This window comes from Sciurus carolinensis, chromosome 18, assembly GCF_902686445.1.
Source record: "Sciurus carolinensis chromosome 18, mSciCar1.2, whole genome shotgun sequence".
Lineage (NCBI taxonomy): Eukaryota > Metazoa > Chordata > Mammalia > Rodentia > Sciuridae > Sciurus > Sciurus carolinensis.
Window position 1 is genome coordinate 33,179,497 of NC_062230.1, and position 15,961 is coordinate 33,195,457.

General features: G+C 58.3%; 1 protein-coding gene across 8 annotated transcripts in view; it reads right to left on the reverse strand.

Moving 5' to 3' along the window:
* Ciita (class II major histocompatibility complex transactivator) overlaps positions 1–15,961 on the reverse strand; it is a 48,077-nt gene that overhangs the window by 20,259 nt on the left and 11,857 nt on the right. For 5 of the 8 annotated variants that reach the window (XR_007106151.1, XM_047533990.1, XM_047533987.1 and 2 more), the window contains 4 exons: positions 4,390–4,536; positions 4,106–4,201; positions 1,840–1,902; positions 1,605–1,685 (listed from right to left, as the gene is read on the reverse strand). Coding sequence is in view for 7 of the 8 variants with exons in the window: in XM_047533990.1 (XP_047389946.1) it covers positions 1,605–1,685; positions 1,840–1,902; positions 4,106–4,201; positions 4,390–4,536 (387 nt within the window). In the remaining variant the exon portion in view is untranslated. Of the gene's footprint in view, positions 1–1,604; positions 1,686–1,839; positions 1,903–4,105; positions 4,202–4,389; positions 4,537–14,474; positions 14,564–15,961 lie in introns of those variants that run through there. The other 3 variants (XM_047533989.1, XM_047533988.1, XM_047533992.1) reach the window with 2 other exon arrangements.

Below are 15,961 nucleotides of genomic sequence, written 5' to 3' on the forward strand. Positions count from 1 at the left end.
AAATGGACCCAGAAATGAAAGGATGGGTGGCTGGAGAGAGCAGGGGACAGAGATGTGATCGGGCGGAGGCCGATCCTGCAGAATCTAAGGGCAGATCTTCGGGCTCTGGGTGGGACACCTTCTCCTTCAGTGTGAGTTAAATTTTTATGATAACATATTGGGACAGATAGTTATTGAATGAAAACGGCAAGAAAAGAAGGGAGGGAGGGAGGGAGGGAAGAAAGGAAGGAGGGGAGGAAGAGGAAGCCCCTGGGGGGGCACGGGTTCCCCATCAGGTCCCTGGGCCCCCCAGACAGGAGACAGGAGGACAGTCAAGGTACAGCCTGGCCACTGGGGCGGCCAGAGAGCGGCCGGCCTCCGGGTGAGTAGTTTCCGAGCGGTTGCTTCAGGTGGGGAAGCCGAGGGGCCGGGAGCAGGAGCGGGGGATACTCTCTTTGCACCTGCGGGACTTTTAAGCGCCGTGTGACCGACACTCACAAATCAATCCGCCGGTGCGGGGCTGGCGCGGTGGGCACGCAGCCCACGCTCCGTTACTGTGGTGATTCACTGACTCAGTGAGCAGACTCACGGGGCCTGGCACACAGTAGGGCTCTGTGCCAGATGCTGGGGATGCAGTGACGAGCCAGGACAAGGTCCTGTCGACACGGGCGGAGGATGAGGCAAAGCCAGGGTGGAGGCGCCGGCCGGCTGCAGGTGAGGACCCCGAGCGGGTCCATGTGGAAGCACGGCCAGGGGTGGCCCGAGAGGCCTCTGGTGGGGGGACATTTGAGCCAAGACCTTAAAGGTTCAAAGGAGCCAGCGATGGGAGGAGACAACAGCCAGGGCAAAGGCCCTGAGGCTGGGAAGGCCCAGGATCGCGGGGTGGAGAGGAGGCAGCATCCGGCTGGGCTGGGGGGGCTCCTGGTGGGTTAGGAGAGGTGGGAAGCCTGGAGGGGGAGCAGGACAGTGAGCGACCAGATCTGCATTTGAAAAGCTGCCATTGTGCCTGTAATCCGAGTGGCTGGGGGAGGATGGAGGCAGGAGGATCACAAGTTCAAAGCCAGCCTCAGCAACTAAACACAGCCCTGTCTCCAAATACAATATATTTAAAAGGGCCGGGATGTGACTCAGAGGTTGAGCACACCTGGGTTCAATCTCCCATATCACAAAAAAGAAAAAACCAAAAAAGCTACCATTGGCACCAGGCGAAGGCGGACCAAGAAGGCAGGGAGGCTGCACGGGAGGATCAGAGAGGTGCAGATACTTGGCCAAGGTCACACACACCACAGCAGATTCAGGATTCCAACCCAGTTCTGCTGAGGACAGATGCGTGCCTGTAGAGACCTCCCTCAAATATCAGGATGACCACTCAGGGCAAGAGAAACCAGGACCTAAAGGTCATTTGGGGAATGGTAATTGAAACAGCAGGGGCAGAACCCTGCCAGCAGAGTGGCAGTTTGCAACCTGGACCATCTGCTTCCTCCTGGACAGCAGTTCGCTGTGGTGAAGGCAGAGGCAGTGAGGACCCCAAGCCCAGGTGGGGCAGACGGGGCTTAACCAGGGAAGCACATGGGAGCCACAGCAGGTTCTGGAGCCAAGGAAGGGCCAGGGAGGGGCTTACTCACGTCTTTTCTGGCTCCTCTGCTCTGCATCTGCTGGCACCTCCAGGCCCTCGCCGAGCACCCCGTCCGATCCTATGTGCTCCACTTGGAAGAGAAACCAGAGACAAGCGCTCACCATCAGTGGAAGCCCCAGGCCAGCCTCCCTGTCCTCCATGGGGGAGGGGTGGTGCTCAGGAATGATGGTGCCTCCCCAGGACAAGACAGTGCGGGCTGAGCCAAGACCCGCTTCCCGACTTACTGAAAATGTCCCTGCTCAGGCCCTCCAGCTGTGAGTCCTGGAACACGTACTGGTCCAGTTCCGCTGGCCAGACAAGGAGAAGCACCGTCAAGAGAGCTCCCTAGAGGACCACCGTGTGCCCAGCCTGGGGTTGGCCACCAAAGGCCTGTGACCCTCTGGGCCTGGCGCACAGTGGGAGCTTAAAAATGGAGCTGAACTTTTAAATGATAGAGGAATGAGCACACAGTGATCCTTCCTGGCTTTTCAGTAAGCCCCTCCCTGGCCCTTCCTTGGCTCCAGAACCTGCTGTGGCTCCCATGTGCTTCCCTGGTTAAGCCCCATAATCAAGGGGAGGTATGTGTCCAGGAGAACTTCCTGACTGCCGTGAAGTAGCCCGTGGCAGCGCGGAAGAGTGGGCTACCATTCCACTTCTGTTCTCCAGTAGCCCTGGAACAGTTACTTAACCTCTCTGGACCCCCATTTCCTCATCTGTGTAAGGAGGATAAATAATGCCTGCGTCGGCAACGACCGGAAGCTCTGAATCACAAGCATCAACACAATACGGGGTATACAGTAGGCACTCCATGACGTGGCGTAGTATAGGAGAGGCACATGGCTTGGAGCCAATGGGAAGGGAGTTTTCACAGAAGATGGTGAAAGGAGAGAGGAGTGCGGGGGGGCGGGGCCAGCAGGGAGGCCTCCCGGAGGAGGGGCGCTGGGTGTGCATGGAAGTTCCGTGCTGGGGAGGGGTCGGGCCTGACTGCAGTGGGGGTCACGGGAGATGCTTGAAGGGCGGCAGTAAGGAGCCTGCCCTGTCGAAGGCTCCCCTGAGCAGATCCCCGTCCTGGTCCACGGCTTCGCGCCTTTGCCTGCCGGCTCTGCACCTCGGAGGTCCGGCGGGAGCGCCAGGGTGCCACCGTGATGGCAGGGAGGGCTTAGCCTCCGAGGAGCTGCAGGGAAGCCCAGGGCCGTGAGGGACGGCCCGGGAAAGCCACCTCCCCGAAGGCTCAGGTGGCTCCCCATTCCTCTGGAGACGCCCCCAGGACAGAAAATCCCCAGATCCTGGTGATGCCCAGATCCTGTCCCCACTGTGAGGAAGTGTGACTGCTGTGGACGCTTTGGCTTCCACCAGGACGCCACCAAGACATTCCCAGGAAGGGAAGGAATCCAGCAGTCTCTTGGGTCTGTGCTTTCTGAGAGCTACAGTTATCGCTCCTCTCCATTCTGCCTTGTGGGCTGTTGACTTATCTGCTCTGGTGGAAACGGGCGACATTCATGCCAAACACAGGCCTCCTGAGTGGTGCGGTTCCTGGGTTGTCAGGGAAGGGCTGCCAAGAACAGTTGTGCAGGTTGTTTGCTGCACAAGTTTGCCCAGTCAAGAGGACAAATGGGGGAAGAAATCCAAACTAGCCTGACCTGTGCTAGCCAAACTGTTACTTCCTGGTAGGGGCTGCACCTTCCAGAAAAAGGGATGCCTTTTTTTCTAATTCAACAAAGCCTCTTAGGCAGTAGTGGTGACCCTGGTGGGGAGGGTCCTCTGCCCTTCTCTCTCTTTGCCCCCAAAATCAACAGCAGCAGCAGCTGCTGCATCTCTCCTCAAAGGTTCTGCCTGTGTCTAAAAGCTGTACTTTTGAACGCTGCCTGCCAGCTTCCCAACTTAAACCTTGCAAATGCCCCAACCTCAGACTCTGTTTTTGTGATTAAAACGGGGACTTTGAAAGGAGGAGGACCTGAGTTAGAACCTCAGACCTGCCCACTACCATTTCTAACGCAGCCTCGGGCAGGTCGCTTCCCGTCCCTGCACTTCAGCGTCCTCACCTATTAAAGGGAGATCCTAACGCTACGGCCTCCCCTCCTTCAGCGTCCTCACCTATTAAAGGGAGATCCTAACGCTACGGCCTCCCCTCCGTGGTGGGAAGGCCGGTACAAGGATGCGATGCGCTACAGCACCGGGGGCTCCATGGCCGCCCAGTAGCGATCACAGATACTAGCGTGGCTCAGGAGCTGGGGAGGAAGAGGGGAAGGCGTGTGTGGCCTGGGCTTTACGTGAAGGAAAGAAAGAAAAGCAAGAAACAGAAAAGGGTGTAGACCTGGGGCCCAGGGCTCGAAGGGAGGTTTGCTTGCCTGGGGTCGTTGGCAGGGATCCTCCTTCCTCTCTGGGGTCTCCACCCTTCCAGCCTCTGCTCCCACCCCACCCCCATCCGGGGAGGGGTCTGCTGGTGAGCAGGTGAGAGTAAGGAAGGAGGAAAAGGAGCCCTTCCCGGCATGGTCCCCTTGCTGGGCTCACCGATGTTGGCATACGCCTCTCTGGTCTCCTCGTCTCCCTCTATGTCACACAACAGCCTGCTGAACTGGTCGCAGTTGATGTTGTCCGTGTCGGGTTCTGGGAGGAAGAGGCCCTTGGATGAGGCGGGAAATATCTGGGCAGAGGGTTGGGGCAGGAGGGGAGGCCCGGCTGGAGCCCGGGAGGCGCGGCTGGAGCCCGGGAGCCGGGAGCTGTCCGCGGTGCTGACGAGCTCCCGGCTCCCCGCCGGCGGGCAGCACGGCGGAGGCCCGAGGGGCGCGGCGCACCTGAGCAGGGCTCGATCTCCTCCTCCCCCGCCAGGTCCATCTGGTCGTAGAAGTGGTAGAGGTGCAGGGGGTCGGCGCTGCTGTGCAGGAGCTCCAGGTAGCTGCCTTCCAGGGGCCCCAGGTCCATGGCGGCGCACTGCCCAGTGCCTGGGAGGGAAGACGCGCCCCGTCATCTCGTGGAAAGATGAGGGGCTGGGAGAACGAACTCCTGTGCTCAGGGAGGTGCGAGGGGGGCTCAAGCTGCAATCCTGGCTGTGAAGCCTCGGGCAGGTCACTTGACCTCTCTGATTCTCAGCTTTCCCACCTGGAGAAGGTCCCTGCAGGACCACCAAGAGGTCAAGGGTGGCTCGGTGGCATGCCGGCCGTCACAGGAAGCTCAGCATCTTGGGGTCTCAGACTCCAGACTCCCCCCAGACCTGTCCACAGTGCTGCCCTGCCTCCCTTCACGCCGGGACTCCCTTGGCCTTGGCCTCGGACCTCCCGGTGTCCCCAGAACCACACTCCCCGTGCCCCTCCATGCTTGGCAAGTGCTTAAAAGTCCCCTCAACGGGAGTCTTTCTTCCACTTAGAATTCCAGAGGGGGCCGGGCAGTGATGGCGGTGATCACCCGCGGACAGGGGAGTCCTCGGCCCCCGACCCGGGCAGAGGGCACAAGCCAGCGCCCCAGCAGGGCAGAGCCCTGTTCTTGCTTGGGTTTTAATGCCCCGAAGCGCTCCTGTGCTAGACAGTGCAGAATGTCGGAGGCGCCGTGACCAGGTCGGCCCTCAGAGGCTTGATCCTTGAGGGGCCATGATTTAAGTGGACTACTGGGCCTAACTGTAGGTGGGTGGTCACGGCTGGAGGAAGCAGGTCTCTGGGGACACGCCCCCAGGGATTGGGTCTTGTCCCTGGCCCTTGCGATCTCCTCCTCTCCCTCCCTCTCTGTCTCTCTTTTTCTCTCTCTCTCCTTCCCTCCCTCCTTCCCTCTCTCCCTCTCACCTTCTCTCTCCTTCCCTCTCTCTCTCCTTCTCCCCATCTCTCCCCCTTTCTCTCCCTCTCTGTCTCTCTCAGTCTCTCTCTTTCTCTCCTGCCTTCCTTCCTTCCTCTCCCTCCCTCCCTCCCTCTCCCCCTCCCTCCCTCTCCCTCCCTCTCCCCCTCCCTCCCTCTCCCTCCCTCCCTCTCTCTCCATCTCTCCCCCTCTCCCTCCTCCCCTCCCTCCCCCTCTCTCTCCCTCTCCCCTTCCCTCCCTCCTTTCTCTCTCCATCTCTCCCCCTCTCCCTCCCTCCTCTCCCTGCTCCCTCCCTCCCTCCCTCTCCCTCTCTCCTTCTCTCTCTCCCTCCCTCCCTCCCTCCTCTCCCTGCTCCCTCCCTCCCTCTCTCTTTCCCACTGTCCTGAGCTGACCCGCCTTCCTCCTCCCCCACACCCTTCCACCATGACGTCCTGCCTCACCTCAGGCCCAGAGCAGTGGAGGCAGCCAACCGTAGGCTGAGACCTCTGAAACTGAGCCAAAATAAAACTCCTCCTCTGAGCTGCTTGCTGCTTGTGTCAAGTATCTTGGTCCCAGTGACAAGGAGCTGACCAACACCAGCACTGTCCCCTAGCCACCAACACGTCCCTGTGTGTGGCATGATGCATAACTAGAGCTCACAGGCGCCCACTGAGTTCCAGGCCCCATGACACCCTGTCTAGACATTATCCCGTCTGAGCGGACGCACACATCGGCCATATTGACGTATTTTTCAGATGAAGAAGGGCTCAGAGAGCTGGGGAGAGCTGGGGTGCCGCCCCGTCCTGGCTCCAGCGCCTTGGCTTCTTCAGCTGCTCCTTGAGTGACTTGAGGGCCCTGCCCAGTGAGGGAAGGTGTGGGTGGCAGACGGCTTCCCTCTGAAGGAGCCGTCTGAGGTCCAGCAGAGGAGTGGCCCGCGTCTTTGGTAAGTGGGCAGTATTTCTAGAAGGTCCTCTTTGAAACTGCCCCTGGGCTACTGTGCCCCATCCAACTTGAACACGCCTCACCCCTGCCATGCGAGTCCTCCGGGGGTGCATCCCGTCCTCGCTTCACACTGCACCGCAGGTTTTGAAGGGCCGTGGTACAAACCTGGCTTCTAAAGTGAACATCCACTTCTCTCTCCCCCGAGGGGAACTGAGTTTTGCCAGAAAGAAACCCACACCCCTGATGACGGATCCTGCAGTCTCCACACCCCAGCACGCCCGGCGACGCCGCTGGGGAGTCTCGTCCCGGCTGTGCATTTACTATTTCATCCCAATCACCACGCGACTCTGGAGACTGGCCTCATTACGCCCCCATACAGACGGTGGCAAGAGGCTGGGCGGGCTTCTCAGATGCTGTCCCAGCACAGGGGCCTCGGGAGGAAGGCGTGGAGAAGCTCCGGTCTGAGCTGGCCCCGTCCTGCCTTTGGTCTGGAGCCTGTTTCTTCGCCCCTCTGAGCCTCAGCCCCACCAGCAGGGGTGGGATTCAGAGTCTCACTGCTGGTCCGTCTTCCCCTTTCCCCTCCCCGAGGCTTCTCCCAACACCACCCTGCCCCCCAACCACAGGACAAGCTGCTTCCAGAGGCCAGGGAGGCCCACCGACCCTGACCAGCCCTACACAGCATCTTCGTGGGGACAGAAGCGCACACGGCCCCCTTTTTCTGTAGTACCCAGGGGTCTTCCAGATAGACTAAGAGGCAGCTCTCCGTTCTCCAAACCTGCAAAACCATGATTTGCTGGGTGTGTCCTACTGACTCGGTTCCCAGGGGCCCCAAAGAGGCTTCATGCACTGTCCCTGCTGAGCGTGCTGATGTTTAAGGAGATAAAACACAATAATTGCCTCTCAAGCACAAGGCCCTGGGTTCAAATCCCCAGCACCGCAAAAAAAACAAAAGAAAAGAAAAGAAAAGAAAACAAAACAAAAAAAACACAATAATTAAAATACGATGGGTATGAGCGTTGGCCCATCCCACACCACGTGACCTGCGTAAGGCCCTCAGCCTCTCTGAGCTATAGGGTCTATTGCATTCGGATGGCCTAGCATGCACTTCAGAGGGTTGCTTCGGCTTGCCTCCAGTGACATATAACTCCCTATGTCATTCTATATGTCACTAACTCTATAGTGGCACTAAGATCTAGGCCCCAAACTAAGACAGCAAGGTGGCACTTGACATGTGCAAGTGACAAAAACCAGAGAGCTGGGAGATACCAAGCGTCTATCAGGCAGAGAACACACACAGGGAACACAGAGCGGAGAGGCTGCCCCACAGAACAGTCAACAACCTGTTGATCCTCCGACAGGCCATTCAGTTCCCGGGTTTCTACGTCACAAAGAGATGCCCCATGTTATGGCTTGGATGTGAGGTGTCCCCCAAAAGCGCAGGTGTGAGACAACACAGGAGGTTCAGAGGAGAAACTGGGTTGTGAGAGCCTTAACCCAATCAGTGAATCAATCCTGGTTGGGATTAACTGGGTGGTGACTGGAGGCAGGTGGGGTGTGGCCGGAGGAGGTGGGAATTGGGGTGTATGTTTTGTATCTGGAGAGGGGAGTCTCTCTCTGCTTCCTGATCACCGTGATGCGAGCTGCTTCCCTCCACCACCCTCTCCCGCCATGATGTTCCGCCTCACCTCAGCCCTGAGGACTGGAGCCACCTCCTATGGACTAAGGCCCCTGAAACCGTGAGCCCTCAGGTGAACCTCTCCTCCTTACAGTTGTGCTGGTCAGTTCCTTTAGTCACCGCGGTGAAATAGCTGCCTGAGACACTCCGCAAGTCCACAAGAGGACCCAGCTGAAGATGCTCTGTGTGTGTGTGATCTGCGGTGACAGGGAGTCGGAGGCCACCTTCATGTCCCTTGCTGGGGTGTGGACAGGAGGAAAGTAGCTGCTGCTCCACACGGAGAGCATTGTGGTGACTGGCAGCAAAGACCCAATGCCCAAGCAGCGACTCGGGCCAGCGACTCGGGCCAGCGACTCGGGCCAGTGACTCGGGCCAGCTTTATAACAGTGAAGCCAGAATTAAGGACAGGCAGTTAGTGTAGAAATAGGAAATCGGGTCAATTCGAGGAAATGAAGCCATGAAGCCATCCCCCTCTGGAAGCTGGAGACTGCCCCTGGGAGAATGGAATGTCAAGGAGCTCCAGAGCCCATTGATGACCAAATCTGCCTGCCTTTATCAAAGAGTGCAAGCAAGGAGCTGCTAATTAATGCCCCCTGGGCCCTTGCCTGCCTGAATCACCTTGGCCCTCCCCCTGCCCATGGCTTCTCACTTAATGCAAAACCAGGCCTAGTCACGTAGGCAGGAAGGAGAGATAAGGGGGAGAGAACTGGAGAACAAAAGAGACTTTAACTTATAAAAGATGTAGGGTGTGCTCACTTCTGGGGACTTTAGAACATCAGCCATGGCCCCCTTCTTCCTGCCGGGAGAAGTCTGTATTATTACCTTTAAATAAAACCTGCTTAATATGCTTGCCTTGGCTGCTTCTCTAGTGTTCAATCTTCAACATTAGAAGGAGCAGAACTCTTCACCGGTAAACGGCGCTATCAACATCAGAGTCAGAAACAGGGTAAGCTAGCCTCGCTCAATCCCAGATGTGCAGAGGGTCACAGGTGCACCCAAGAAGGCAACACCTATCTTACAAGGATACACACAAAGGACACACCTCAACTGTATTGGAACAGGTGCCCAGAAAGAGGACAGGGAAATTAATGACACCAGATACACCGTGTGGGTCAAAGACTGACACATTATTAACTGCAGTGTGCAGTTAACCCCGGAAGTAAAAGTTTCTGAAGTTTAAAACAAAAAACAAAATAAGTCAGGCATGGAGGTGTACACCTGTGATCCCGACCACTTGGGAGGCTGAGGCAGGAGGCTGGAAAGTTGGAGGCCAGTCTCAGCAATTAGCAAGACCCAGTCTCAAACAAAGAATTAAAGTACATAAGAGACAGTTTGATATAGGAAAATAACAATTTTTTTTTTTTTTAAAGTAACAGCCTGTGCTCTTGCTGCCCTGTAGGATGTCTGAGAACAGTTTGATCTGTGCCCAGAGCCCATGGTTCTCGGGGGGCAGGTGAGATTATGCTGGACTTGGCCACACCCAGGGGGAGGCAAATGCCACCTGAGAAAAAGGAAGCCCCGGCTATCTGGCCAGAACTTCGCCGGCCCAGTGTGGGTGTCCTAGGAATAGGAGACAGAGAAGACCGAGAGAACGGTTGGTTTCACTCAAGACTTTCACTTCCTGCTGGGGCTTGAGGAGGTCACGGGGATGGAGGGGAAACTCAGGCATGTGGCAACACTGAGGGTCTGCAAGGTAGCTGGAGGCTCTGGGCCTTTTTCTTCAGGCAGGGAGACTGGAAGACGGGTGTGTGTGTGTGTGTCTGTCTGTCTGACTGTCTGATGGGGGCAGGAGGTCAGACAGACTTACGTCAGGAGGGTCTGAAAATATTGCTCTGCATTGGCTCTGGAATGCCACTCTGAACTGCAGGCTCCTCATCTGTGCCACTGGGACTTGGTTGGAAGCATGGTTTCAAAAGCGATGGTTGAATCAAGTCTGAAGGCCTCGAGGTCTTATTTCCCAAGCCAAGGTCAGTGTGCGTGTGAATCATCGTCATGTCTCCATACAGAGTATGTAATTCATTGCTGCCAGCAACCCCACTATTCCCTCTTGCCCCCAGGCCTGCCTGCGTTTCACACACTTAACGGCTCCTTCGGCACTGGGCTCGCAGCCCTTGGCTTGGAGACCCTCTCAAGTCCCTTCTAGCTTTGCCCTGCTACAGAGATGACGGCTCGCGACGGACGGGTTTTCAGGGAAGGAGAGGCCCTGTCTGGCTAGGGCCCGGGGAAGGCAGGAGGGTCTTCCTGCAGAGGGGCGGCAGGATGCTGGCCCTGAGCACCTGAACTGGCCCCTTCTACCAGGTCTTTCAGACCTTTCTTCTGAAAGGTGTGAAGACAGCAGCCACCTGGGAACCACAGGGCGCAAACCACAGTTGCCCCTGTGCACCAGCCGGCTGCCCGAGCCTGACCCGCCCCAGCACCTCGAGAACCGGCATTCCCACCGCGGTTCCCCAGCCCCGCTGGACTTGGACCAACCAGCTTGTGGCGGGACAAGGAGACCTCAAGGCGGGAAGCTGGGGACAGAGTGAGACTGGCTCCAGGCCCTGGCGGCGGTTCTCAGGACTTCTCCACAGCTCCAGGGAGCACGCAGGCAGCAGGTGGGGGCGTCCACTCAGGAGCCCCAAGGCCTGATATCTTGACCTTGCTCTGCGTCCGACAGGCTGTGTGACACTGGGCAAGGCCCTTCCCCTCTCTGGTCCTTAGGATCCTCATGTGCTAAATCGGTGGGACGAGAGCAGTGGCTTTCCAGTGGTGTTTTACAAGAATCCCAGATCCCTCAGTCGGGGAAGGTAGCGCCGTTGGGTTAAAGGGCACAGAAGGGTCCAGAACCTCTTTTCTCTAAAAGGGGCTTCACAGAGCAGAGATTTAAAACAGGACTCCAGGGACTGGGTGTGTAGCTCAGTGGTTGAGCTCTTACCTGGCATGAGTGAATCCTGGCTTCAAACCCCAGTGACACAAAAAAGGAAAAAAAAACCCTAAAAACTAAGAATCGGCTCCACTAAGCCAAGGAAGCTAGATTGCAAGGCTGCACACGGGGGAATAAAAAGTCGGCGTTGCCAGGGGCCAGTGGCAGGAAGGACGGTGGGCGACGCACGGGGCACTTACAGGACAGAGAAACCTCTCTTCTGCAGCTGCCACTGGGGACACAAGCCTTGCACACGCGTCCCCACCCAGAGAATGCAGAGTGGAGCCCGATGCAGACTGTGGACTTGCGGGGTAAGGATGTGTCCATGCAGCTTCACTGCCACAACGTCCCGGCGGGTGGGGGACAGCCATGGTAGGGAGGCTGCTTGTGGGTGGACACAGGGCCATGGAGACCTCTGTCTTCTACCCAGTATTGCTGTGAGCACAGAACTCTCCTACGGAAATAAGATCTTTAGAAACAGAAGTCCTCCAGGCGACGCCAGCTCCCGGTGTGACCTTCCCGGGACTGCCCAGGTCACGCCTGCTCCAGGTGCTGGGCTTTGGTGGTCTCAGAAGTGTGTGTCGCGGACTCAGCCCTCAGCGTCACAGGTCGGTGGGTGCGAAGGGGGCTTTGGAGAGGGATTGGGCTTGGACAAGGTCTCCAGGGTGGGGCACCCGTGGGGGCTTCATAAAAAGAGGAAGGAGCCCTGAGCTGGTGCCCTCGCTCCGTCTTGCCACATAAGCTCCTCTGCCATGTTGTGGACTGCCAGAAGGCCCCGGCCAGATCCTGCACCCTGCTCCTCGACTTCCGGCCCCCTGAACCAGGAGCCAAGCAAACCGCTATTCCTTCTAAAACGCCCAGTCTGTAGTACACGGTTATGACCAGGAAAGGGACCTCCAAGGCCCACGCAGGGTCTGCTGTCCTTGCCTCGATTTGTAACAACCCCAAACGCTGTGCCAGCCTCAGGGTTCCCTGTGGCATCTGCCGAGACCTCTGGAGCTGCTGCATCCTGACCCAGCTCCTCCCTCTGCCCAGTTCTGCCTTGTCCCCTTTCCTGTCCAGAGCTCCCCTCCCCTGTGAGGGACCCAGGGAGCCTCCTGTGTGCAGGTCTCCGCCTCCAAGCCAGCTTCCCGAGAGTCCCACAGAGACAATCTGGTCGTGTGTGTGTGTGTGTGTGTGTGTGTGTGTGTGTGTGTGTGTGTTTTCCAAGCGCAACCTGGAAATCATGTAAAACACTAACAAAATAAATAAACAAATAAATAAAATAAATAATAAAACCCACAGTCATTTCCCTATCTTCAGGCTACCCCCCTTTTTCTCTGGAACCTCTTTGAGGACACCCAGCTCCCAGCAACTTGGAAAACCTTGGAACTCAAACAAGACAGCTCTGGCGTCGGCACGTGCTGGTGCATGGCAGCTCTTGGGGGTGGGGAGCGGGCCGTCCCAGGTTGAGAGGGAGGAGACAAGGAGACAGCTCTCTGGGCCACAGGGAGGGGGAGTGCCTTTGCCCCTCGGCCAGAACACGAGGTCTGGACAGGAGCCACCCTAGCTCCAGGCGGGCTTCCCGACATTCTGCGCGTCTCACCTTCCTGGCTTCCACCTGGGCAGGCTGAGGAAGGTGGAGCTTGTAGCTGCAGTTGGGCAAGCCAAGCCCCAAACTCCAGTCCTGACACCCTGCCCTGGGCCCCGGCTTGGCCGGACTCAGGGCCAGGCCCTCGGCTGGGTGAGAAGCCCCAGCGTGAACCCTGTGCCAGCCCTGCCTGCTGGGCTCTGTCAAGAGTCCCATGAGGGTTGCAGGTTTCGCTGTGAAAGGTCTCACAAGCACAGCGTCCCCAGCTCACCCAGTGGGTCTCCTCGGCGAGTCAGAGGCGGGCGCAGGAATCTGCACTGGTGACTGAACCCCTCCTGTGGTTCACATTGCCACCCCAGCCACCCCGTGCTGGCCTCTGGTGACTGAGATACTTAAGTTTGACTCCACGGCAGTGCGAGTTTCCACTGGCTAAGCCCCAGCCCTTAGCCAGCTGACTCCTTCTCCAGACCAGGGAATCCCCAAGTCTCTTCCTCCCACAGGAACTTCCAGACTCCCTGTCCCTCCCTGCTTCCACTTCTGCTCCAGGGGAAGCCCCAGAACCAGACTGGACACTTCCTAAATTCTTCCAATTTTTCCTTCTGAAAGTCTCTCTGCTGCCATGACCTTGACCTAGTGACCCTCAGTCCTCAGCCTGGGTCCTCCAACAGCTTCTGCACCTTAACTCCAGCGCAGCGTCTCCTAGACTGCAGGCCTTTCGCTGCCACCTTTACAGTCAGGGTGACTGAGGCAAGTCTGAGGGCCGAGTCCCGAAGCTTCCCCCCTCTCTCGGCCACTCCTCACACCCCAAGGGTGCCCCAGGGCCCTGGAACAGCATCCTTGTGTAGATTTCCGGACTGTACTTGTCCCAAGGGCCCAGGTGCTGGGCTCCTGAGACCTGCCCTCGGAGGGACTCAGCTGTGTCAACAGGTCTCCCCTTGACACTGGACTGAGTTCTCAGGAGACCTCGTTCAGACCTAACTGCCGGTTGCTTGTTCTGTGACCCTCAGCAAAACACAAGAAAGCAACGAACCTCCCCAGGACTCCCTTTTCCCCACATCACAATGAGAGAACGGGGTGGGAATCGTTCTACTAGGCAGACTAACCTGGGGCCGCCCAGCCCCACCCCAAGCCTTGCTATTGGAACCCGGGGCGGGGCTTCCCTGAACCATTTACCCCTGCCTCACTTTGGGGTCCGAGCCGCCACCTTTCAGGAGAGACGCAAGGCTCCAGAAAGTTTATAGGTCTCCCTGGGGTCCCCGAAAGTCAGACTTGAAGCTCCCATGCCTAGCTTTGCATGGGATCCTTAAAACCCGAGTCCTTTTGAGTCCCACAAGCCCTCTTTCTACCCCAGGCGACACCAGAGAGCGGACACAAAGCCTAGTAGTCCACAGTGCCCCGCCCCATTAGAACAGAGTCCCTGACTTTGGCTGGAAGTCTCCCATCTGTGCTCCCCCGCCCTCAATGCATTTGTTAAAATACTCCTCTCCAGTCGAGATTCAGGGGCGCTTCCTGCTCTTGGGCTTGGAGGAGCCAAAGGCAGAGGAAGGAACCCTAGATGCCAAAGAGGTGAAGCTGTCTGCACTCCTCTGGCCACCGAGCCCACTCTCTAGCGCGCCCCGGTCAGAGTCGCCTGACCCCCGACAAGCCCGCAAGCTCAGGAAGGGCAACCTGGTCCAAGGTCCCGGGTCCTCCCTGCGCACTCGCCTCCTCTGCAGGATCCAGGGCGCGCGCGGACGCCGAGGGCTGGCCAGGCGTGCGCCCGCTCCCACGCCCGCCGGCACCCCAGCCTCTGCTCCAGCCAGGCTGTGCCGGCTGCCTCCCCTGGACCCGAGCGCGCAGGGTTCGGCAGCTCCCGGCTCGGGCGTGGAGTCCCCAGCATCCCGGGAGTTTCCCTGGTCCTCTTTCTGCACGTTCCCCCACTCCCCTCCTCCCGGTCTCGCTGTTGACCGTGGGTAAGTAACTGCCAGCCTTGGAACCTCGATTCCTCGCCCAATTTTAGGGGCTGCAGAGGGAGACCTTAGTCACCTACCGCCGTCCCCGGCTCCCGCGCGCTGCTGGTTGCCTTGCTCTCCCGCCAGCTCTGGGGCTGCAGGGAGACTGGGGAGGGCGTAGGCCGGGCACCCCACCTCCCTCGCGGCAGCGATCTTTTCCCCTTTCACTTTCTCTTTGCACCACGGGGTTTGGGCCACACAGGCACCCACTGCCTCCCCTCTGCACCAAGCACGTGCTTTCTCAGAAGCTCCTCAGAGGTGCGCCGCTAGCCTGCTCCTTGAAACGAACAGCCCCTGCTTGGGAGACCAGAGGGACTCCGGTGGGAAGCCAGCGGCCAGGAGTTCAGGTGATCTGCAAGCCCTGACTTGCAGGCAGCCCATCCCCACCCCTGGGTGACTCTGTTTCTCTCCAGCTCAGCCCAACCATGAAGGCGGTGCACCACCCCTTCAGACGTGCAGACACAGGACCCACTAGAGGAAGGACTCACTCCCTTGGGAGGAAGGAACCTGTCCCCGCCAGGGACCTTCCCTGGATGGAAACCCAGCTCCGGCAACCCTGTGTCCTATCGCCCCCTCCCCGCCACCCGCTGGCAGAAGTCCTGCACTTCCTCCTCCAGGGGGGTGGACTCCCGCTCTGCCAGGGCAGGAGACCTGGGGGAGATCACTTCCCCTTCCCAGGCTTGGGCTTCCTCATCTGAAATGGAGGGAGTGGGTCAAGGTGACCTCCAGCTGCATCCAACACAGCTAGGAAACTTGTCATCAATCTCTGGGTTCAGAGCAAGCCAAAGGTGTCGGGGGAGCCTGAGAAAAGGGGTCCCACGCCTTTCAACGAGCAATAGCAATGCCAATACTATCAAGCTTCTCTTATGATGTGGGGGTGCTACAAGGTACTAGGCACGGGGTTAGACGCTTTGATCCCTCCCGGGACCCTACCATCTAGGCTGTCCCCTTAGCCCATCTTAAAGGTGAGGAAACTGAGACTTAGGTTAGCAATGAGTTCAAGTGCACACCATGTCCAGCTAATCATGCTGCTAGGTGTCATGCCTGCTGCGCTGCTCTCAGGGTGGAGCCAGATATCTGTGCCATCTCTTTTCTCACCATCTGTCCCCTGTCCCCACTTCTCAAATGCCATGATTTAGAAACCGGGGAGAAGGCAGCAGCCGTCCCAGGTGCCAGGTGCTCGGCAGCTCCGCACTGCCACTGCTGTGACTAGGGGACTCGGGCTTTGGTTTTCCTGCTTCCCGGGGACAGGGTGGGGTCAGCAGAGTCTCCTCCCACAGCCTCAGTGTGCACCTCAGCACAGACCTGGCAGTGAGAGGGCCTTGCAGTCGGCCTTGGCCAGCCAGGCCAGCAGGACTGAGAGCCGAGGACACACCCCCTGCAAGTCTGAGTGCTGGCAAAGCCCTTTCACATTCCAGGTAACCGGCTGATCCTAATGTCCCTCAAGTGGAAGGAAGTAGACACTGGCTTCACACCTTCCCACAGGCTGCTCCGCCTGGTGGGACGGAAGAACCAGCTGGGACTT